Below are 25,067 nucleotides of genomic sequence, written 5' to 3' on the forward strand. Positions count from 1 at the left end.
GCCATAGCTTTAATGTGAAAAGAATTTTTATTATATTGAAGAAAAAAAACATTTAAGAATTAATTTAAATAAACCTCAAATCAAGGTTTTCAATTTTTACATATGAAAAAAATTTATCTGTGAGAACTAAAACATTTCCTGCAATATTTATCCTATTGCAGTAAATGTTATACAAAATAAATAAATAAATAAAATTAAATAAAGAGATTTTTTTAATTATTAAATTTAAAAAAAAACAGAAAAAGTTTATTTTTAAAAAAACAATCTTTGAAAATAGAATGAAATATATAAATGTAAATAAGACAATTAATTAATAGTCAGATAATTAATTTTCCATACATTTTATTATCCAATAAATTTATCGTATGTTTATTTAAAATTTATTTTCAAAAAATTGAAAGTTTGAACATTTTTTTAAAAAGCATTTGTTAATTTTCGGTCTTTATTAAAGTTTTTTATCTTCTTTTTTTTGTTATTCAAATTTTTCAAGACAATAACAGAATTTAAATATAATTAGCATAATTGTCAATGATTAATGTAAAATATATATATATATATATCTATATATTTTTTGTTGAAAATTTCCTTTTCCATACGACGATGAAAAATATCCATATGTTTATGTATAAAAAAATTTAATATTACTGATGATGATATATTAATTTATAACTGCATTTTTCAAGTAAATATAATAAATTCTTATTGTTTATGTTTTTCAATTCATTCTATTTTCGTTTTGATAAATATAATAAACTAAATCTCGAAAAAAACTTGATTTTTTCTTCTTAGTTACCTATATTATAATTAATTTATTATTATTATAATATATGTAATATATACTCGATTAATAACAAGCGACTTGATTGCCAAGTGAAAGGATAATTTGAACTTTAAAATTTTCTGGAAGATTGACTCTCAACTATCTATAATGTCACAACAATTTAATTGACTTTGTATCAGTTGATGTCATTTATTTTCTCCATACGCTGATCTAATTAGATTTTATTCACTATGATAATAAAGATTAAAAAAAAAAATTTAACAATTTTAATCGTATTTTTTAAAATTCTAAACATATTTCAAAATTTATTTATAAAATAATTTTTTTTATTATCATATTTAGTTATTTTTTAAATTAATTTAATTTTTTCGAGAGATATTAAATTCTTAAAATATTTTCAGTTTATTGACTTATATTAACATATATGTATTTAAATTAAATTCATAAGAATTAAGTAGATAAAAATTTTGTATCCATAGAATTTAAAAAAAAATGTTAAATTAAATTTCTAAATGTTTACGAATTTTTAATAAAATACAATCAAATCAGTAAATTGAGCCATTATATCGTCAGACAAAATAAAAAAAAAATTTATTTCAATCAATAGAGAAAAGAGGGAAATATAACAAGTGAATCGTGTGAATTAAATCATTTTTCATAAACAGTTGCAATAAACAACTAATAGTGAAGAGTGTCTTTTTTTACTTTCTTTTATATATAACAAACCTGGAAAAAAATATTCAGTGAAACTAAAAATTGATTTTTTGCTCATAAATCCAATTTCAAACTCATAATTTAATTTATAAGTGCGCGTGTTTATTAAATTTTCAAGTGTCTTTGGATTTTTGATAGATAAAGTTTTTTTTATATAGGTAACTTTATAATTATAGTTTTTATATAGTAAATTGAAGTAATAATTTCAGAATCTCATTTTTTTATTTAAAAAAATAATAAAAGTGAATGAATAATGAATTTTATTTTGTCTGTGTGAGCAAAAAATTCAGTTTAAATGTTTCTGGTCAATTTTCCTCTTATCACTTTACATACTTATGCATTTATCAAGTAAAATTAAAAATTCATAATAAAAATTCCATCAACAACACTTTAATGTGTATACATCATGTTTATATGCGAATTTATACATACATATATATATATATAAATATATGTTGTATATGACTAACAGAAAACAATTTTTATTTCTGGATACAAATGTATATCTACTATAACAATGTTATTTTTAAATTTCGCTGAAAGTTCTAAAAAAAATAATTTTCTTTTCTTTTAAAAAAAATTATTTATATTACTTTAGCAATTTTTAAAAATATCAAAGTGTACAAAAACAAAAATTGTTTAATTTTTTTTTTTTTTGTTTCAAAAATTTAAAAAGTTAAATTAATATTTAAAAAATAATCTATTGGCAAATTTTGTATTACAATTATTGTTAATTATTTATATTATCCAAGAAAAATAAATTTTTTTCCGCCCCCGTATTAATTATTATTATCGCTTTTGATAAATTTTTTCATTCTGATTATTTATAAATATGAATTTACAAATAAAAATATTATCCATAGAATTTTAATAGAACTCAATTTTCTGTTATCCGAATGTTCATTTACAAAAACAATTGTTCAACATAATTTTTATTTAATAGAATTCTCATTTCATTTATCAGAATTCTTATTCTGTTAATTAAAAATTCATTTATATAGAAATTCTATATAAATTGAAAACTATTTAGTTAAATTAAAATTCTATTAAATGGACATTGGCTTTAATTAAAACCAAAAAATTTTAATAATTTATTATTTTTAAAAAATTTGAAATCATGATTGAAATTCCACTTTTTTTACCGATTTTTTCCAAAACATTCTTTTTTCCAATTTTGTAATCAACGTGAATTAAAATCTATCAAAAGTGATAAAAATTATCTGGGATATAAATTAGGGGGAAACTTGTATCGGACAATGTTATTTTTAAGAATATAAATATTTTGTATATACATCCAATATCGCAATTGCAAAATGTAAAGGTTTCATTTGTTTTAAAATTCTATGTATATATAGGCTTTTGTTTTTGTACATTTATAACTATTTATACGCGATTGATTTGGTTCATCATAATCATAAAGTTGATTGTTGGTAAATAAATGAAAGAAAATTTTTGATAAACTTACGGACTTTAACCCAGAGAACGTGACCTCTTTGCAACAACTGCCAGTTATGCGTAAACGTGTCATTTAATCGTATTTTCATTCTATTCTTTGAATTTAACAGTACATACTTCCTGAACGACACTATTCAAAAAAAATCTGAAAAATAAAAAAATATCAATAATATAAATCAGAAAAAGTTACGAATATAGAAAAAAATAATTATTACTTTCTTTTTGTGTTATGAGACAAAAAAGAAAAAAAGAAAATTTATATTGGAGAACAAAAATTAAAAATCCATCGATTTGTTTATTTATATTGAATTAAAATCAATGGAACTGTTATTTTAATTTTAGCGGATAATTATGTTCTGATATAATAGGATATGTTGCATTTGAGCAAGATAAAACAAAAAATTATTAAACCTCATGAATGATAACAATATTAATCGAAAATCTTTAACAGACTGTTAAAATACCAAACACAATTTTGACAAAAACATATTTATTATATTCTTCCAATTTTTTTTCTTCCTATTTGATAGTATCAAAAAAAAGTTATAGAAAAAATGTTCAAAAAATTTTTCTAAAATAATTATTTATTTGAAAACAAAAAAATTTGTATGCTAATCATCAAAAATTTTATTTATTTTTTCTATTTTTTGATGCCTGGTGTCAAGAGAAAATTATTGCAAAAATGAAAAAAAACGTTTCTAGAAATTTTTTTTTTTGCAAAAACAAAAACAATGAAAATCACCATTAAGCTTTTCACGTGAAAATCCTTCGTATACACAATTTTTTTTACTTTCATTTTTAATACTTATATTTTTTTAAATGAGCCTTTCGAGCGCACTTTTGTGTCACGTACAAATAATTTATTCCCTTATTTGATTGCCACTCTTTTCGGCAGTGTAAGAGACCGGTAGCCTATTTTTAGACAACATTTAACAGTCGAGTGGATTCTCTGACTAAAAGTCATCGTGAGTTGATACCCCGGTTAAAGAAAATGAAGATTAACTTAATTTGAATAAAGGTCTCTGGGTTGATGTGAAAAAAAAGAGAGAAAAAAAATATGAATAGAAACACGATATCTTTCATGGATTATATATATATGTCGAAATAAAGTATCGTATCGGTGACGACGACAACGACGAGAAGGAGAATTTATAAGATATACGCGAATATATTAGATTTGTATATAAGTGAAACGTGCGTAAAGAAGAAATTTGGGTTATTCTTCTCTCGTCTCTTCGACGCGCTCATCAGACACGACACACGCACCTAAAAGAAAAAGAGAGCGAGAGAGAGAAAAAAGTCGTAACGTGTCCTGCACTTGATTCACATTTTCGCGGGTGCAGTTTTAACTATATATATATATATATATACAAATTTACCTTGAGTGTGCCTTTAGGTCATTGGCCTTGAACGTCATTTATATATTGCATAATTGCCACCGATTTGGCACCAGCTGTGGGTGGAAATTTCCTACTTCTTCTTCTTGTTCTTCTCCTTCTTCTTCTTCTTCTTCCTCCTCTGTAATTAGTTACCAATTTTGGATTTCTCCAGTGTACGTATTTTCCTAAAAAAAGAAAAAAATTATTTTTCATTGTTGACATTCGTTTTAATTTTAAATTTCATATTAAAAAATAGTAGTTAAAATTTGAATACCGTCTGTAACAAAATAAAGAAAAAAAAAGTTACAAGACTTTCTCGGAAAGATGAGTATTTAATAAAATTGTGCGTAGTATTAAGCGGGAAAAAAATTAAAAACCATTCAAAAAGTGTATTAAATATGAAAATGAAAGTGAATATTTGGATCTTGTTTCACACTGTCAGGATTACATCAGTTAAAAAAACCAAGAGAGAAAGATAGAGAGAGAGAAAGAGAGAGAGAAATTCTGGAGGTAAACCTGTTACTCCAAAACACGTTATTTAAAGTAAACGTGTTTCGCTCCAAATTATTTTAAATTCAATTTCTTGAATTAAGTTTTTTCGTTATCATTCCATATGCGGAAGAATTAAAAAAAAATTTTTGCACATTTTTTGGAAAAAGATAATTATATCTCACGAAACGAAAATTATAATACCTATCGGTATTATTTTTCCATTGAAACCACAAAAAATTTCTTTTGTAAATTTTTTTCGTATTTTTTTACCGGTATTTTTTCATCGTAACCAAAGAAAAATTTTTGTTGTACATATTTTTTTCTACTTTTAAAATAATAGTAATTTTTTCTATTTTACAATTGTTATTATTCGTTTAGGATAAAAAAATTCAATGGTAACAATTTCCAATTTTTTTTTAGGAAAATATTTTTTATGACTATCTTTCTTATCAGTGTTTACGTAAGTTTAAAACAAATCTTTCGTAACAGATATTATTGGTTTAACTACATTTTAAAAGGTGAATTCAAAACGCAATTTATGAAGATTCAAAATTTATTACACGTTGTAGACGATAAATAATGTTTCTTTCTAATCCGAATAGAATTTATTGAACAAATTTTTTTTTTCGTTTCAAAAACCGCGATTATTATTAAATAATAATGTAATTTATATATTGTAGATCATTATATAGAATTAGATAATGAATATATACCTACATTATAAATTATTAGCTTATTCAGTATAAGCTATCTGTAAATAGTTACTCAATATTTGAGTCAATTAAAATAAATATTAGCTTGAAAAGATAACGCTTCTTTTTTTAAAAAATTGAGATTATAGTCCAATTATTATAAATATCAAATCATATTTTTTAATAAAAAAAACTTCATTTTTTCTCATAAATTATTTTCTGAAAATTTAAAAAAATATTTTTATTTTTTCCCTTTTTTAGAAAAAATATACTCATTTCCTAATTTTTTTTCCTAATTAAATAATTATTGTATTAAATTTAATTTTTTGTAATTCTTCTGTTCCGTCTAAGAAAATTTGTGTTTTTAGAAAAAAATATTTTCCTACTAATTTTTTTTTCTTTTTTAATAATTATTGTACTAATTTTAATTGGTATTGTTTATTTTTATAATTTTATATTCGCTTTAAGAAAATTCGCGTGTTTTGGAATCTGACAAGTGGACAGCATCACACACTAAGTGAAATAACTTTAGTTTGAAAACTTGATAAATTTAATAAACGTAAAGTAATTGCTGTCAAGTGACTCATCGGAAACTATCCTTAAAACCGGAAAGTGTTTATTACATCATATTACTGTCTATCATGAACATCCATGGAGCAATATATTTATATTCTTTCCGATGATCCTTGCGAAATATTTCAATTTTTTGCTTATATTATTTGCGATTATTAATGCAATATAAAATTTTTCCACTATTTCACTCATAAAAACAGAAACATTTTAATATAAAATTGACAAACACTTTTTGATAAAAAAAAAGACCTACAACAATGCTAAACGATAAATTTCACATTATTCATAAAAAAGCAAACAAAACTTTCGTTTCCTTAACTTAAGAAACTTTTCATTCCTTAAAAAAATTTGTTACTTTTTTTTGGTCATGTAAATTTTATATATCTATTTTATATATACATTATTTTAATATATTATGTTAGTTCATTTAGTATGTTAGCTAATATAAAATCATTAAGTAATTTTTTTCTAAAGACCGGATAATCTTGTTATAAACTTTCTCATTTAAGAAAATAAATCCAAATTTTAACTACACACCGAGATGAATATTTTGTTTGTTAATCAACAAAACATTTAGATCCTATTTGTACAAAACTGAATCCGCTTTGTTGGGTCCAATAATATTTTTTTCTGTCTCAACGAAAATTTTTTTTTGCATCTTAAATTTTGTTGCCTCAATTTTGTAAAAATATTAGAAAAAAAAATTGAAAAATATTTAAACTATTTTCATTTTTAGAATTTTGTAATTAATTAATTAAATACTTCTTCCTGAATTTATAAAAGTGTAGTTTAAAATTGAATTGAATAAAAATAAAAACGGATTAATTAAATAACAAAATTATTACCCAAAAGTGAATATGAAGGTCAGTTCAATGGTTCAAGGTAAGCTACAATGCTTTATCAAGAGAATTTAGCGACATAATTTCAATTTGTGAAATTTTAATAAATTTTACTGTCACAACTTTTTTGGAAGCTCAATTTTTTTCACTCGATATTCTATAGTTCTCATTTATAGATGAATAGATTCTCTCGTGTAAATTCTATAAAAATATTGACATTATAATTTTTTTTTATTAAATAGATAAAAGAAAATTAGATTTTTCGTTTATGTTTCGTGTTAAGTGATAAAAGAGGGGAAAAAAAATATATAAACAAGCGGCATTATGTTGGCGCCACGCGGCGAACAAATTTTTAATCTGGCAAATGCTTGGCAGTCGATTGTTCATCATCTCTTTGTGAAAAAGCCTCATTTCTTTCTTTCTTTCTTTCTTTCTTTTATTTCTCTCTATATATCCGAAAGCCTAACTAAACTATCAATTCCCTCCCCCCATTCTCAACTACCTCTGTAGCACATTTTTGGTGTAGCAATTTTCTACTTGTTTCACAGTCACTTGACAGTCATGGATCCGACAGAGAGCAACAAAGTACATTGTGAGAAATCTGCTGTTAAACAGAATGGATATAATAATCATAATGATAATGATGATGTGCCCTTTAACAATTTCACCGACGACAAAGATGAAGTGAGTTATTAATTTTTCTAGATACTTTTATTTTTCAATTTTATTAATCAATACAAAAATTTATTTTTTTTTTTCTTTCTTTTCAATTTACAATACACACTTCTTCATTAGAGTCAGGAATTTTTTTTATTTAATAAAAATATTCGATTATTGTCAAAATTTAGAAATAGTTTTTTGAAAAATCTAAGTTTTTTATTTTTAACTCATTTTTTTTAGTTAAAAAAATTCTTACCTAGATCAAAAATAGTAAAATTACACAAAAAATATCTTTACGAAGAAAAATAATTATTTTTTAATTAAAAATTAGAATTTAAAATAAAAAATTTACTGAATTTACAAAAATATCCTGGAGATCAATTTAAAAAACAAATTTTTCCTTAAGAAAAGGTCAATGAACTTTTTTTTCTCTTTAAATGAATTAATTTAAACATGTATATAATAATAAAATAAGACTATTACTTGATAATCGATAATAAAATTTCGTAATCTACTAATTAGTAAAAGACATTACCTTATTAATGACTTTGAAAATGAAAATATTATATTTTAATTGAGCCATTGACACTAAATGAAAAATTTTCATTGTTTCATTTTTTTAAAGTTAAAATTATATATCGATGACATAAATTATTTAAATATATAACAAAACAAAGAAATTAAATTCACAAAGTAAAACAATTTTTTCCCCTCTTTTCTAAGATGTCTTAAACAAAAACATTGTTCCTGAACAAATTTTTTTTTTCAATGTTTTAAAATTATTTGAAATTTTGTTATAAAATATTGACAAGTGGTTTATTGTTTCTTTTTAATAAAAATTTAACTGGGATTTGGAAGTTTTTTTCTTTTTTACACTTTTAATTTTTTCTGATCATCAAAATTTGTTTCTCTTTTTCTTGACTGAAAATTTTCTAAATTATTTAAATTCTCACTATAAAATGTTAACATTTGGTTTATAGTTTCTTTTAATGGAAAAAAATTATTATTATTATATTTTCTTTTAATGAAAATTACCCGATTTCTAAAAGTTTTTTTTTATTTTAAATCCCTGATTAAATGATAAATATTTCCTGAATGGAAAAATTTTAAATTATTTAAATTCTATCTATAGAAAATTTGTCTTTTTTTTAGTTTCTTTTATGAAAAAAATTTCAATCTTTTTTCTAAATGGAAAATTTTTTCTTACCTTTAGGGAATTGAAGTGGAAATGATCGTTCCTCCAGATGGAGGCTGGGGTTGGATAATAGTGGCAGCATCTTTCATGTGCAATCTTGTTGTGGATGGAATTATCTGCAGTTTTGGAGTTTTCCTTGTCAAAATTATGTCAACATTTGAAGTTTCAAGAGCTAGAGTAGCATTAGCATCTTCCTTACAATCTGGATTTTACTTAATGGCTGGTACATTCCTAAAAAAAAATAATAATAATAATATCTCAAAAATTAAGAAATTAGAATTTTTTTAATAGAACAAAAAAATTGTTGAATTCTTTTAAATATCAATCAATCAATAATAATTAAAAAACAAATTTATTTATATTTTTTTAAATTAAATTTTATAAATAAAAATTATTGAAACAAAATTTTAAAAAAAATTCTAATTAATAAAAAATCTAAAATCTAAATCTTTTCATCCCTTTTTAATAATATTTCTTAGATTTAGAGATTAAATAAGAACATTCTAAACAAATAAAATTGATAAATGTTATGTATTTATTTTCCAGGTCCATTCGTTTCTGCCTTAACAAATAGATATGGTTTTAGAACGGTCGCTATTCTAGGAAGTGTTATTAGTTGTTTTGCATTTGTACTTTCATCCTTTAGTCCGTCCATTGAATTTCTCTACATCACATATGGAATTTTAGGTAAAAATGAATAATAGTAAATTTTAATCCCTCTTTTATCGTAACTTTTTCTATAATAGAATTATCGCGCCTTTTTTGTATTTTATTGTTTTATAATATCACTTCAGAAAAGAATACATTTTCGCAATCTTTACATTATCACGAAAAGAAATATTTTTCTTATCATGTTTTTTTTTATTATCAGAAACTAATTTTTTTCAATTGCGAAATTAAATAAAGCCTCTGTAAATGTTGAAATGATAAAAGAAAAAAAATGTTTTCATTGATGCTTAAGATACATTTTTTTTGATAAATGATAACAATATATTAATTAGAAATAAATTTATAAAAAAAAGTTCTTTGACTATTCGAGAAATATTATTATCTTTTATGTACTTTTCACTATGTAACAATTATTAAACCTTATGCAATGTAGGTTATATACATATGAAATAATTTCTTTAACACAATTGTAATATCAAAAATGTAAAATAGAATCCCGTGTGTTGGGAGAATTGACGAAAGGAAAATAACAAAAATTTTAAATTATACACAAACATTAATTAAAAACGAATTCAATTTTCAGAATCATAAATTTTTTAATTCATTTTACCAAATTTTGCAGAAGAAAATAGAAGCTAGATTAAAACCAATTTTCATTTTCGATTTTAACTCTCCTTATGATTTCAATTAATTTTTCAACAATTTTTTGCAGGAGGAATCGGTGCTGGAATGATATATGTACCGGCAGTAATAACATCAGGATTTTATTTCGAAAGATGGCGAGCATTAGCCACTGGAATTGCCGTTTGTGGTTCTGGCATTGGTACTTTTGTTCTCCCGCCAATTTCCAGTACAATAATCAAAAATTTTGGATGGGAAAAATCACTCATAATACAAGCCGGTAAATTTTCAGTTAATAAAATAAAAAATATTATAAATAATATATAAAAATTTCAAATAATAAAATTGTTGCTTTTCTTATTGCAATAAAATTAGAAAGATATTTTACGAAAATTAATTAAATCTAAAACAATTTCAAGGATTTTGAAAAAATGTAATCCTGATAAATTGATCTATATATATATATATATATATATAATTGAATAAATTAAACTAATGTTTTTCTCTCTACGAGGAAGCATTTATAATTGCTAATTTTCTTCTATAATAATGAGGAAGTAAAAATACAGTTTAAGAATTCATTAAACTCGTATTTTGAGATTATTTAGTGAAAATAAATAATGAAATAAAATTTTTTTCTTTGAAAGGCATGCTGTTAAGTTGTGCTGTATTTGGAGCATTATTTCGTCCCCTAAAACCAAGGAGGATCAAAGTAAAACCGACAGAGGAAAACGCAATGATCGAAGTGAATACAACGCTAATGGCAAAAGGTTTATCGCTTGGTTCATTACATGCAGGACAACCAATTCGAAGTGGTTTCTTTGGAACTAATAACAATACAGAATATCCAACTGCTGCTCAATTCATCGGTAGCAGCCCCGACATAGTAAAGTAATAAAAGATAATTCGTCGGAACATCATCCATTCACCGATAAATGAACTACTTTAGCCTTTATATCAGTCCGGTAATGCCTTCACCTTGAAACAATTAACATATATTAACCAAGTAATATATTATTATTAAAAAGTCTCACCTTATATATTGATGAAGATAATATAATCCATGATAACAATAATTATTTATTCCTTTGTAAATATTCAATATCTTTTTCACAAGTTTGTTTATTCCTTTTTCTTAAGATGATTTATGGATCAATGTTTAATTAAGACTCGTTTCTTTTTTTCTTCATTTATAATCTTATTATTTTTCTATTTATAAAATGGTTGCATTTTAATTTATCTCTATTATCTAATATTGAAACAAATGAAATTAAAAAATAAGAAAATTTCATTAATTTTCATTATATTAAATTAATTTAAAATAAACAAATAATTCAAGGTGAAATAAAAGCTAAAAAATTCCTTTATCTGTGACTAATTCATCATCATTATCATTTTACTAAAATTCATTATGAAAATTAAATTTTTTGGTAATTTATTATTAATAATCTTTGGAAAACTCTATTTTCTTTCTATGAAAAAAATAGCAGATCAATGCATTCTCTACATAAAGTGAATGAATTGCAACGAATGGATGGGAAAAAAAGTACATCGGAAAAACGATTGTCTGTACCGATTTATCCAGATTTGGAAGTAATTAATGACGAGGAAATAAAAACAGTCGAAGAGGAAAATAATTTATTGAGTGGCGATTTGGAGAGACTAAACGGCCGCGTACCAACAGTGAGTGATTTTTCAATGACGATTTCTTTTTATATGAGTATTTACAGTTTCTTTGAACAAAAAAATCTAGAATTTATTTCTTTATAGAAGAAAATTAGCAATTTTTTTTTCATTTCCTTTATATTTTTTCTTTTTTAAATACTTTTGGCGTTTTAAATTAACTTCTTTATAAAATAAAAAAATTGGTATGCATAACTATGTATAAGTGATTCATACTTGAAAAAACCGGATATCCTTTTCAGATACGTAGGCACACGATTAGTGGACGTCGCCAAAGTTCTGATATTAGCCAGAAAAATCTCAAGATGGGTAATGGTCGAAGTCCACCAGTAAAAGACCATCAGAGGCCCTTTTACAGAGATGATATTTTTTATGGAGGGTCCTTGAATAGACTGCCACATTATAAATCACAAGTACGACTTGTAGATCTTGTTTTTTTATATATGTGTTTTTACAACAAATGAAAAATCTGGAATATCTTTCATTTTCTTTTGTCCCATTTTTTTAAAAGAATTTGTTTAAAAAAACAATTGAAAGAATGTCCTATTCCCAAAAATACATAAATATATAATAATAATTACATGATTCAAATAAGATAATAATGGTTTTAAAAAATTACTCACCAGATATCTTCAGTTGGTTATCACATGTCCGTGACACGTCTTCCAACAGCAAAAGATTTAGCTGAAGAAGAAAGTGGAAGCTGTTATTTATGTACCGAAAGTGTAAGAAGAACCTTATCGACAATGTTGGATTTCAGTTTACTAAAGAGTCCTTCATTTTTAATTTTGGCAATTAGCGGCTCTTTGACAATGATGGGTTTCTATACACCAATTATGTATTTAGAAGGTGATTAATGGTTAATGATGTTTTTGCCCTTATTTTCCATTTTTTACTTTAATGAAAAATAAGTTTATTTCTCTTCTAGAAAGAGCAAAGTCTTTTGGCACAATCGATGAGACAACATGTATGTTTTTGGTCTCAATTATTGGAATTGGAAATACAATTGGTCGTGTTCTTTGTGGTGTAGTCAGTAGTATTCCAGGTGTTGATGCTTTAATGTTAAACAATATTTTCATTAGCATTAGTGGATTGCTGACAATTTTTTCCGGTCTATCACATTCTCGAGAGTATCAATTTTTTTACTCTGCAGCATTTGGTCTCAGCATTTGTAAGCATTTATCTATTTATTTAATAATAAAAAATAAAATATATATTGAAAACTGAAATAATTTTTTTTAACAGAAAAATTATTTCAAAAATTATTCATTTACAACAAACAAATTCTTATTTTATACCTTTTAGATGAAAATAATCGTTTTCGATATATTTTACAGCGGTGTTTGCTTCGTTGAGATCAATTTTAGTTGTAGATTTAGTTGGACTGGAAAAACTTACAAATGCCTTTGGACTTCTTCTTCTGTTTCAAGGAATGGCGGCAGCAGTTGGCTCACCTGTTGCAGGTAAATTAAATACAATATAATATATTTATATATTAAAAATTTTTTTTGATTGACTTATTTTTTTTAGGTCTTTTCCGAGACTTAACTGGAAGTTATAATGCATCATTCTATATTTCTGGCACGCTAATTCTTTTATCAGCCATTATTTGTTATCCATTGAAAAGGATAAATGAATGGGAAAAACGTACAACCTCAATTGGTAAATCAAAATCTTGATTAAAAATCAATTGAAACATTCACCATCAGTAAATAACACACAAAAAGTCAAATTCTACTTTTTTTTACACGCACAAGTGCCTTATTTGTACAGATAAACAGACAAAAAAGTAGAGATTTGCACAAAAGAAATTAAGACTGCAAAAAAATTTTTTCAGTCATGAAAACAAAACTAGTTTTCAAAAAAAAAAAAATAAAATAAATAATAATAATAATAATAACGTGCCATTCAATTAGAATGGTAAAAGAAACTAAAAGCGGTTTTAAAATTTAAAACATAAATAGTCAGCGTTAAAATCGTATTTACGTTCTAGTAAATTTTAAAGAAAAAAAAACTGATTTTATTTTCCAGGCAAAATAAAAAAAATATATACCAAATGTTCTAATCGAGAACTTTTATATACAAATTTTTTGAGAAAGGAGTGTATTTCTTATTTTAAATAAGAATTAATGAATATTTCTCGCACTCACAAATGATTTTTTCCTTTAAAAGCAAAATTTTATTAAACTGACAATTATTAATTCTGTAATTATTGCATAATATTAACTTTTTTATATATATTTGAAAAAATTTGTAAAATTTGTAATTTTTTTTCTCATCCAAGACTTGGAACGTCTAAGGAAGAGACTATTTTTTTGTCAATGTAAACAATTTTAAGTCATTTTATTTATTTATTTATTTGTATAATTACATTAATTTTTGCATTTATTGACAATTATATGGGATGATTTTTGTGAATAATCAATAATTACTATTGATTAAATCACTTTTAAAATATAATAAAAGTACCTGTATTATTCTACCATTGAAGAAAAAAAATTATTAGATATATCTACATGAGAATTTTACTAAATTTTTAATATGTATAAGAATTATATAAGAATGTAATTAAAAATTAAGCGTTGACTGAAAAAACCGTGTTCCAATATTTCTTAAAATTATATTTATATATAAATATATTTTGATAATAAACAAATAAATAAATAAATTTTATTCTAGTGAAAATATTTCTTAAGAATAATATGCAATGTGTTCATTTTTTAATTTAATATTTGGCAAAAAATGTATTATAAATATATATATAAAATTATATTTATGGTACTTAGATCTAAAATTGAAATAAAATTATTCGCAATCAAATTATAATTATACTGTACTACAAAATATGTCCATATTAATTTGTTGATTAAATTATTAAATAATGTTATTGAAAATTTTCTGTTTTCGTTTTGTTAAACTTCCTTTGATATAAAATTAATTTTTAATTATCAAATCTAGTGAAAAAATCAATTATTATTGCGGAAAGTAATAAATTTTATTTCATAAAAAATTATTTTTTATATCTGAATAAAATATTAATTTTATATATTTTTTTACTTAATATAAATATTAATATTAATTTAAAAGATAATAAAAAAAAGATAAAGATAAAAGTGAATTAAATTTAAAAAATTTGATGTTAGAAAATAAATGTTTTATTTGATTTTTTTTCAATTTTAGAAACAAAAAAGACTAATAAGCAGGGAAATTTTAGAATAATGAAAATAATTAAAATTGATTAGGAACAATTTTTCATGGCTTCAATACCATCTACAGTGATCTGCAATGAAATAATATTTATATGTATATTTAAATTATTTTGATTTAATTTAATAATATATATAATATTAATATATCTTTCAATCTTGATTTAAAATTAAATTACCCTCAAGTGTCCCATGTTTTTACTTTGATTAACATTCTTTATTAAAAGCGACATGTTTCGGCTATAATTGCCCAAAACATAGTCCTTCAAATTTAATTGAGCAAATCTAAAATAATTATTTTTAATTATTTCTTAATTTTTTATTTTCTCATAACTATAAAAAGGTAAAAGATTTTTAAAAAAAATTTTACCCGACTTCTTCGCAATCTTTATATTGCTCTTCCGGTAAAGGTTCACTAACTAAAATAAATTTAATACAAGGATCTATGTGTCCTCTTAACATTTTTCGTAATATTTCTCTTTGTTTTGAATGATTTTTTTCATCAATTTGAAATTCTAAAAATTTATTTCATTGGTTTTTTCCACAATTGTGTAAAAGAAAATAATTTAATTTATTATTTATTTAGGTTGTAGAATGTTAATCTAATATTTATTAAAATTAATATAATTTTTTACCTTTTTTAAAATTATACTTCATTTCCAATGTTGGAGATTCGGGAACAGGAACAGAATAAGTTTCCATTTCTTTGCCAAAATATCCCAAGAATGAATATTCAATGTAAAGTTGAACGATATTTGGATTTAGAAATATATCTGATTCTTTAAAAAGTTTTATACTTTTTAATTCAATTATTATATAGTTTAGCTTCTTGTCCTGTTAGTTTTTTTCATTGAAAAAAATCATATTTAATTTTTTTTTTCTTTCTCTTTTTTACTTTCATAAAAATTTAAATCATACTTGATCATGTAGAGAAAAGGATTCTTCTTCGTCATCGAGTTCACTGTCTTTAGATTCTTCATCACTATTTTGATTGACTGAAAAATGATTTATTTTTTTTAATATTAGAGAAACTAAAAAATTAAAAAATTTAAATTTACTTGTGGTTTGGAAATTCTTTATCTTATATTTATCCCAATTATCATCAGTAAGTACATCATATAATGTATCATCAGATTGACTTTTATTTGAAAGCATATTAAATTCTAATATATCATCATTGTCAATTTGTTCAGTTATCATTATTTTTGCCTTAAGTTCATTTAATATTCTAAAATAAAAAAAAGGAAAAATTGAAATTTCTTTCAATTACTTTTCATATTTAAAGTTGTTTTTTTTAATAATTACTTTAAATGATCATTTTCTTGTAAAGATTCATCATTTTCCGAAAAATTACTTGTCGATATTGTAGAACTATTTGAAATTCCCGATTCCATTTGTGGAAATAAATTTTTATTTACTTTGTATTTAGATTCAGAACTTTTACTATTATCCGATCTTTTAATAACTGTAATTAATGCTCCAGTAATAATTTGTAATTTTATGAATTATAAAACCCAAAATGTGGATCTTACCTTTTCCATTTATAGAATTTTTAATTTTCTCTTTTTCTTCTTCCTCTTCTACTTTCATAAATTCATCATTATCATTATTTTCTGTATCGAACGGTAAATAATGATTTTGGAAATTTTTTTCTCGATTTTCAAAATTTTTTGTAATACTATCTTGGTTAGATTTATTTATTACATTTTGAATCGATTCGGAAACAATTCCACGTTCAATTTTAAATGTTTTAATTTTATTAAGATCACAACCAAGACGAATCCACAGTGATAGATATCCAAAATTTATTCCATAACTACAAGGTATAACACTTGTAACTGATGAAATATATTGCATTTTATTATGTGGATAATCTAAAATTTCCCTAATGCAAAGTTTCGTTTCGGCAACAGTGTGTGTAACTTGATTTTGATAAAAAGCATGAACTCGAAACATAATAAATTTCTCAAAAATATAATGTAAAAAATTGGAAACCTCAAGTACGACAAAAATTGATGATGAATCAAAATTTAAATTTGGATAATTCATAGTTGGTGTAAATGATGTTTTTTCATTTTCAATATCACAACTAATAAAGAATGATGCTTTCCATAAATCATTGTCTTGATAAAGTAGGCTTACTGCCTAAAATTTCAAAAATTTGATCATTATAAACAATTTTATTGTAAAATAAATATAACTTAATAAGAAATATAGTAATTAATAATAATATAATTAATCAATATTTTATTTCAATTCGAAAAACTCACCGACTTTGACAGTTGAAGACGAACAATGTGAACTTCCAAAAGACCTTGATCCTTAGTTATTAAAATTGAATTATTCAATAATTTTGAAATATAATTTCCACAATGCTTTTTGTTTGTTTCATTAACTTTATTATGTTTCTGATGAAAAGTTTCTTTAATTGAAGTATTAATTTCATTCACTTTGATTATAGATTTCGAACAAGGTTCACAAATATTTTTTCTATTTTTCGAATTTTCCGTACAACAACAAATATATTTTTCATTAATTTGTCTATAAAAATAATTAGGACATCTTCCATCGCAAATACAAAAACATTTTGATTCTTCTTTCTTCTTTTCTTCTTCATCGGCGTTCATTAAATCTTTTAAATTTGATTTGAAAATTTCACTACCATTTTGAAAAATATTATTTTCATTTTTTACACAGTAATCATTGGCCGTTGTTTTAGTTTCATTATTGTTTGAGTCAATAATAATTTTTTTCTCAATATTCGAATCATTTATATTTTTATATTTTAAGGACTTATAATTTTTTAAAATTTCAGTAAAAAGAAATAGAATTTGATTTGGATCTTTAAAAGAAATAATATTGGTGCAATAATTGACTATGTGCTTGCTTAAAAATTGAGTTTTTTCCAAATCCATTTTTCTCTCATTTAATCTGTAAACGGATGTTTAAATTGTTTTGTTAAATAAAAGTGTGCAATTGACTTGTAATTTGCTTTCTGTAGTACCTAAAAATGTTGTATTAAAGAAAAAATGAAAAATTGCTTTAAAAATTGAAACGAGAAAAAAAATTAATTATATCAAAATTCAATAAGAGAAAAGTACCCATTTATCTTTAATTTGCTTATTATTGTCTATGAAGTACAAAACTTGAAGAGTGATTATTATAAATTTTTCATTCATACATTGAAGATTTTAATTTTTTTCAGACTAATAATATTTTCAATTAAGAAAGTATATTAGTTGATTTAAATAATTAAAATGGCAAAATGTCATTTCGATAACATCAATCGAAAGTAATGCCAGAATACTATAATTATTACATTTATCTATCGTTAACAACTTTTGAGACAATACATTTTTCTTAAGAAAAAACTTAATTATATTTGTACCATTCATAAAACATCAAATATATACAATATTCATTAATAAAACATTAAATATTAAAACTAAACCTCCTCTATGGAAGCGCTGAGATCAATTCAATATTTAAACTTACGTATAAAATTATTTTTTGTCCCCCACGATTAAAATCGAGTTTTTTTATCAAACAACAAAATGACAAAAAAAAGGAATCAGTAAAATTTTCTAATAGCCATAGTCAAAAAATATTGGAATCGCCAAATAGTAATGTTTCAAGATTCATAACTTGCCTTTGTTTTTGTATTGTTTCCGAAATAGGATCAACAACATGCTGTTTCATCGAATGAGTTTTTTCCGTTTCAAATGGAATTGTTGTTATTTGTGCCTGTTCCAATAATTTTAACATTCTTTCCGGTGATAATGTATTATTTCCATTTTGAACAGTTGTTGTATTTTTTGTCATTTTTTCCGCTTTTTTTCTTTCAGGACTTTTGATTTTAGTAGAATTTTCCATTTCTACACGAGGCTGAATTAAAATATTTTTTTTTGGCGACTGCGATTGTTGAAAATAATTATTTTCAGTCTGTGATTCTTTTTCTATTCCCAATTTTACGTCTCGTTTTTCATTGACAATCGTTTTATTTACATGCGAATCAATGCGAACATTTTCACAAACTTGTGGAAAACAATATTTTTCTTTATTAATTTTTTTGGGCGTTAACTTTTGCTTTATAGACGTTTCTTCAAATGTCTATAAGAAAAAAAAGGAATAAAAAATAAATATAGAAATAAAATAAAATTGAATTTTTGTTTTATAATTACCGTCAATTGAATTGTTAATGTGTCGACATTTCGTTGAAGTTCATTTAATTTCAAGAGTAATTGTGAATTTGCAGTTTGAAGTGCAATTGTATTCGCTTGTTCGTTATTTAGCATATTTTTTAAAATTTCATTACTATTCACATGATCCGATATTTTGCTGGTCAATTGTAAATTTTCAATTTCAATATTAGAATATTTATTACTTAATGCTATTAATTCGCTATTATGTTGTTGAAGAATTTTTATTTCATTCATTAAATCTTGAATTTGTTCGTCTTTCTCCCTAATGAAAAGTTCCGAATCTTTTGATTTGAAAATTTTTAAATCCATTTCAGTTATTTTTTTTCTTTCAATCAATAACGATGATGTCATTTCTTTATTAATTCTATTATTTTTAAAAAAAGGAAAAATTAAAAATAAAATTTTAATAATATATATTAAATTTATGTAATGCTCACCTTTTTGTATCGTTGAGAATTTTCTTTACGTGCACAATTTCTTCTTTTAAAGATTTATTTTCATTTTCAAATGCCACAAGTTGTTCAGTACATTCCTTAATGTAACGCAAATTACGAATATGTTCAATATTGTCGGTAATTTTTTCTCTCTGATTTTCTTTATCACGATTTTCTAATTCGTTTTCAAGTTCTGAAATCCTTGATGTCATTTCTTTTGTTTGTGTTTCAAGTTCCTTGAAAAAAAACCAAAAGATTTAAAAAGTAAATTCTTGTCTTGACAAAAATTATATAAAAACAGAATTAAAAAACATAATAAAAAATTCTAATAAAGGTACCTGAATTTTAGGCAAATGTTTATCAATGTTTTCCTCTTCATTATTTTGCAAGAAATATTGACACAAAGAATTTTTCAGTTTTGTATTTCCACTATGACAAAAGAAAAGAAAACGAAAATATTAATTCATGTATAATTATTTCTTTTCTTTAAATTCATATTTACTTACTTTTCATTTTTTGGTGTTCCGATTAGAAATTTATGATTTCTTTTAGGCGATTTTCTTTGATTTACTTGACTAAGTAACTGATTTCTTAAAACGTTTACTTTATTTTTTAACTAAAGGAAAAAAAATTATCCATTATTAATACAGAGAATATTTTTAATATTTTAAACATCGATTTTTTTCTAAACACTAAAAAATATATTTTAATATTAAAAAGAAAACCTTATTATTTTCGCATTCCAAAGCAGAAATTTTTTCCTTGTCATTACAAATATCATGAAGATTAATACAAGCTGATGGATTTGCAGAAACTCTCATTAATTTAGTAGTGAGTCTTTTCATTTTATCTTCTTGTTGATTGGATAGTTTTTTCAAATTTTCCATTTCCTCCAAAACACGTAAATATTTGTCTTCAAGTTGATAGCGATCGAGTTTACCCACAAATTGTCGTTCTCTAATATCTTTCATAGTGGTTTAGATTTATTCCTTACTTTTATTATTCGTTAATTATTTATTTTTTCTTAATTAATTTTTTTTAATTAAAATGTTAAGAGGACATTCAAGTTGACTTTTATTTCTTTCATAGAAAATTGCATATTTATTTTATACGAATCCATTCGTAATTTTAGATGATAAACCTGAAAACAAATTTTTAATTTTTCTTATAAAACTAAATAATTAAAAACAAAATTGTAATACATAACATTCTTTTCGTTTTAAAGAAAAATGAATGTCCCCTTAAATATAATTCTTTAATTTTTTATATTATCCCTTTTTAAGAAAAGAAAAATTTCAAAAATAATTAATAGTGTAAAAAAAATAAACTTTACAAACCTATGATACTACTGCGACAGGTGTCGGAGCAAGATCCTTCCTTCATTAAAAGGATATCGCTAATAATTGGAATATCATCCATTTTTTAAATATAGAAATGTGTTTATACAACTCCTAGAAATATTATAACTGTAAATATATTTATATGTTCTATAAAAACATATAATTTATATTATAGCAAGATTTTGTAAATTTTACATAAATAATTGAAATGTAAATAACCTATAAAATAATTTTTCTTTCTATATAAATATTGTAAAGTATATTATAATCTTTGTTATATTTCCCTTTCAGATAAAACAAAATATAATTCCTAAGAATTATATACGAAAAAATTCATTATTTTAAAACATAACCTAAAAGAAAACAACATCTATTTTTTTCATAAAAGACAATAAAAAAAGATTAATTCTATTTCATTATAATAATATATCAAAATATTTTAATAAAATCATATCAAAAGGGAAAATAAAAACTAAGTTTGGATAAAAAATTATCAATGAAAAATTTCAAAAAGAAACTACAAACGGGTGTGTTTTAAACTACAGAAAATTGTGAAAAATAAAAATATTGTTTACCAGAGTTATAATTATTGTAGTATTTTTTGTTTCACATTATATATTATCTATATATTAAAAAATAGATATTTATCATATTATGATTCACCCGCGTCTTATCGGGGGCGTTTGACACATTGCGGGTTTTTAAAGTTGGTTAAGTTGGTGTGCGTGCGCGTAATGGTGTAAAGGTAAAATATAAGATGGCGGCGGATGGTGATGTGATTCCTGATCAAGAAAAAGTGCGAATAGTATCAAATTTTATTTTGCATTCGCCCCCAGGCGAGTTTAATGAAGTTTTTAATGATGTGAGAGTTCTATTGAATAATGATAATTTATTAAAAGAAGGAGCATCAGGTGCATTTGCACTTTACAACAAGGATCAGCTCACGCCTGTTAAGGTATATTTCCTCCAATCTTGCAAATTTTCTTTCATTTCTTTTTTTCTTTTAATGAAAGAAAAGTATCCTCTTATCTCGAATTAGATAAAAATTTACTTTATCAGTGTTACATTAATAGTGGCTTAAAAAATGTTTTGTGCAATAAACCCGTATGTGAAAACGCGGTTAATGACATTTCGTTTTTTGGGAAAGCTAATACACTGCAGTATGAATGATTTTTTGTTTCTCATATAGCTATAAGGATAATTTTTATTTTATTTCGAGTATTTTTAGAGAAAAATTTGTAATATTTGTTTATTTTGTTCGTTATTTTATCTGCTGAATGATGGTGATGATGGTACTAGTAGTGTGTGACCTATTTTGGAGCAATGTAGGGTGAGAGTGAGACATCTGTATATTTTTTTAGAGAATGTGGATACTGTATCAATTATTTAATTAACAATATTCTGAATATTATAAATAGGTTTTTGTATAAAAATTCCGTAAGTGATAAATTTATTTAATTTGTTTTTCACTTTTTCGGAGCTAATTTTAGAATAATTTTTGTTTTTCTTAGTTCTTTGCAACTAATTTTTGAATAATTTTTTTTTCAGATAGAGGGAAGTGAATATCCGGCACTTATAACGGAGCACAATGACTTGGGTGGTTCAAGGTTTTACGATGCTCGCAGTAAACAAAATTTTAAATACGATCATCTTAGAAAAGAAGCTCAAGATTATGAATCATATGAACCTGATTCCACTGCAGAACCATGGAGATCAGCTCTACAAGATGAAATAACAACATACACTCAAAATCACTATAGACATGGTGCATGTTCAGTTTTTGGAAAAAGTCAAGGAGGTTTGGATTTTATTTTTTCAAAAATTCAATTCATTAATTTTTTTCAATTATTGGAAGAGTAGAAAAAATTTTATCTACATAATAACGGAAGGAAAAAAAATCTGTTACCAGTAGAAAATCTAGTTTAAATTTGTCGTGTTTTTTTCTAATAAAAATTTTTTTTTCCAGGAAATATTACTCTAACTGCCTGCATAGAGGATCATCAATTTCAGCCTAAAAATTTTTGGAATGGACGCTGGCGTTCAGTGTGGACAGTGAGCTTTAGTACAAGTTCAGGTACAGCAGAATTAAGAGGTTGTTTAAAGGTACAAGTACACTATTATGAAGATGGTAATGTTCAGTTAGTAAGTAGTAAGGATGTTAAAGAAAGTTTGCCTATATCATCAGAAAAGCAAACAGCTAAAGAATTAATAAGACTTGTCGAAGAATCAGAGAATGATTATCAAACAGCAATTTCAGAAAATTATCAAACAATGTCAGACACAACATTTAAAGCATTACGAAGGCAATTACCAGTAATGAGAACTAAAATCGATTGGAATAAAATTGTATCTTATAGTATTGGCAAAGAGCTTAAAAGTCAATAGAACTAGATTTTTTAATATATAAATATATATTATAAAAAAATTGAGAGAATTAATTAAAAAGCACATTTTGCTAAACGGGTCAAGTCTGGAGGTGTGATGAAAAAGCAAAACGAAAGATTTAAAAACAAAATAATATCCTATCACTGCGATATAATAATTATTAGTATTCTTCAAAATAAGGGCCAATTTTTTATGGGCTGTGCAAATATCAGATTTAATCCTATCGTCCAGGAAAACAATTTTTATTTCCATACACAACTTAATTTCAGTAAAGATTTTTTTTTTTTATATAAAAGAATGCACAATTAAAATTCAGCACGTGAATAGCCCATATTTTTTACCAAACTTTATATAAAAATAAAAAAAAAAATAAATATATACTCTTTTTTTAAAACAAAAACCCCTGTATTATTTTATATAGATAATATCGAATTTTATTCATAATAATAAATACATTTTTTAATTTTAAAAACAATTTTTTGGTGCTATATTGCATACACAACCAGACAAGTAACACGAAAAAAAATAACATGCCTTAATCCGTTCGTTTTTTACGTTAAAAGAAATAATGTGTAAATATGTTATTTGAATGAATGGAACGCGTCTGATTTTGTTTTTCTTCAATTTATTAATTGTCTCAATTATTATTTCGAGTTTTAAAAATCTAAGTTTAAAAAAAACAACTTTTTCCCTTTAAGAACAATTGACAATTTTTAATTTTTCCTATTTAGATTTTTTGCTATATATATATGTAAATTTTGCAAATTTTATAATTTTGTTTCTAATAGTTAAATTTCTCTATTTTAGAGCGCGGGAATATATATTTGTGTGTGAATGAAGAACAAAAAAATGGGGGAGAGAATAAATAAGTGTTGAATAGAAATTACAATTATCAAACTTTACAGAAAATAGTTGCCTATAATAAAATGAATAATAACTGAACTTTAGGAATAATCAACAATCGAGTGTATATCTTAAAAATAAAAAAAAATAAATAAAAATTCGTTTGAATTATGTAATTAATTAATTAAAATGAAATAAAGTGAAGCACACTTTAAAACAAAATTTTCATTCTGTACTTACAAAATGTCATTTTTTTCAATAACATTAAATATGTATCAGTTTTTAATTAAGTTATATATAATATATGCTTGATGAACGAGGTGTTTGGAATGTATTCTTAATTGTGGGACTGTTTTTTATAATAAAGTTTTTTGAAATCTATATCATTTTGTATTATGTATTTTATAAATTGGCATAAAATAAATATATGTCTATAAAATTTTAATTCAAGTAAAAGAAGTTCTCCTATGTATATAGTAATATTGATTTTCATGCGTCCAATATGAATAATTAAAATAAAGAACGTAAAACTTAATAGTATTTTAATATAAAAATAAAAATACTTATCAAATAAACTAATTTAAATAAATCAAGTTTTTAATACTCCTCAGTAATTAAATTTTTTTATATCAATTAATAATAAATATTCAAATATATTTTTATATAATATACGTAAATATTGTATTAAAAAACAGAAGCGATAATTAAACAATAAAATTTTTATAAAATCAACAAAATATTAAAGAAAAATCAATTTCTAACCTGGATAATTGTATATCAAAAAAATATCCTTCTATCTGTTGTTTTAATAAACAAAAATAAACTTTTTTTTACTTTTCAGAGAAAAATTAATATAACAGCGTCGAATATTTGACGTGCATGGTTTGTTTAGTTTCACTTGGGT

At 23.4% G+C, this 25,067-nt stretch overlaps 4 protein-coding genes across 19 annotated transcripts in view; 2 read left to right on the forward strand and 2 right to left on the reverse strand.

Moving 5' to 3' along the window:
- The window catches only part of LOC127277887 (uncharacterized), a 28,810-nt gene extending 19,870 nt beyond the window's left edge, over nucleotides 1–8,940 (reverse strand). The window contains exons 1-4 of one of the 13 annotated variants that reach the window (XR_007842426.1): nucleotides 4,604–4,839; nucleotides 4,330–4,514; nucleotides 2,961–3,095; nucleotides 1,119–1,507 (exon numbers count right to left, since the gene is read on the reverse strand). Coding sequence is in view for 1 of the 13 variants with exons in the window: in XM_051299304.1 (XP_051155261.1) it covers nucleotides 2,961–3,023 (63 nt within the window). In the remaining 12 variants the exon portion in view is untranslated. The other 12 variants (XR_007842419.1, XR_007842422.1, XR_007842424.1 and 9 more) reach the window with 12 other exon arrangements.
- Nucleotides 4,362–13,947, forward strand: LOC127277885 (monocarboxylate transporter 10). Its single transcript, XM_051299299.1, has 12 exons — nucleotides 4,362–4,502; nucleotides 7,474–7,609; nucleotides 8,799–9,003; nucleotides 9,327–9,467; nucleotides 10,162–10,350; nucleotides 10,718–10,961; nucleotides 11,558–11,753; nucleotides 11,996–12,166; nucleotides 12,380–12,602; nucleotides 12,682–12,924; nucleotides 13,091–13,216; nucleotides 13,284–13,947. Exons 2-12 carry the CDS (start codon nucleotides 7,487–7,489, stop codon nucleotides 13,430–13,432), a joined length of 2,010 nt encoding a protein of 669 aa, XP_051155256.1. The 5' UTR covers nucleotides 4,362–4,502; nucleotides 7,474–7,486; the 3' UTR covers nucleotides 13,433–13,947.
- A 958-nt stretch (nucleotides 13,948–14,905) lies between these two features.
- LOC127277888 (girdin-like) lies at nucleotides 14,906–25,060 on the reverse strand. 4 transcript variants are annotated; one of them, XM_051299307.1, is made up of 17 exons: nucleotides 24,926–25,060; nucleotides 20,933–21,046; nucleotides 20,321–20,736; nucleotides 20,102–20,211; nucleotides 19,934–20,024; nucleotides 19,599–19,831; nucleotides 19,141–19,525; nucleotides 18,609–19,069; nucleotides 17,230–17,890; nucleotides 16,492–17,104; nucleotides 16,265–16,424; nucleotides 16,018–16,187; nucleotides 15,878–15,954; nucleotides 15,595–15,793; nucleotides 15,330–15,474; nucleotides 15,139–15,244; nucleotides 14,906–15,033 (listed from the first exon to the last, which is right to left on the reverse strand). In XM_051299307.1, the coding sequence occupies exons 3-17, from the start codon at nucleotides 20,564–20,566 to the stop codon at nucleotides 14,992–14,994; spliced, it is 3,699 nt and encodes a 1,232-aa protein (XP_051155264.1). In that variant the 5' UTR covers nucleotides 20,567–20,736; nucleotides 20,933–21,046; nucleotides 24,926–25,060; the 3' UTR covers nucleotides 14,906–14,991. The 4 variants fall into 4 exon arrangements, with proteins under 4 accessions (XP_051155264.1, XP_051155262.1, XP_051155265.1 ...); XM_051299305.1 differs by lacking the exon at nucleotides 24,926–25,060 and adding an exon at nucleotides 21,511–21,651; XM_051299308.1 differs by lacking the exon at nucleotides 24,926–25,060 and adding an exon at nucleotides 21,511–21,641 and having other exon boundaries at nucleotides 20,933–21,061.
- On the forward strand, nucleotides 21,655–24,544 carry LOC127277889 (F-actin-capping protein subunit alpha). The gene is made up of 3 exons (XM_051299310.1): nucleotides 21,655–21,890; nucleotides 22,484–22,733; nucleotides 22,902–24,544. Exons 1-3 carry the CDS (start codon nucleotides 21,693–21,695, stop codon nucleotides 23,318–23,320), a joined length of 867 nt encoding a protein of 288 aa, XP_051155267.1. The 5' UTR covers nucleotides 21,655–21,692; the 3' UTR covers nucleotides 23,321–24,544.
- Nucleotides 25,061–25,067: the final 7 nt, after the last annotated feature.

Source organism: Leptopilina boulardi, unplaced genomic scaffold, assembly GCF_019393585.1.
Source record: "Leptopilina boulardi isolate dan_hultmark-lab unplaced genomic scaffold, ZJU_Lbou_2.1 LbouV2_19, whole genome shotgun sequence".
Lineage (NCBI taxonomy): Eukaryota > Metazoa > Arthropoda > Insecta > Hymenoptera > Figitidae > Leptopilina > Leptopilina boulardi.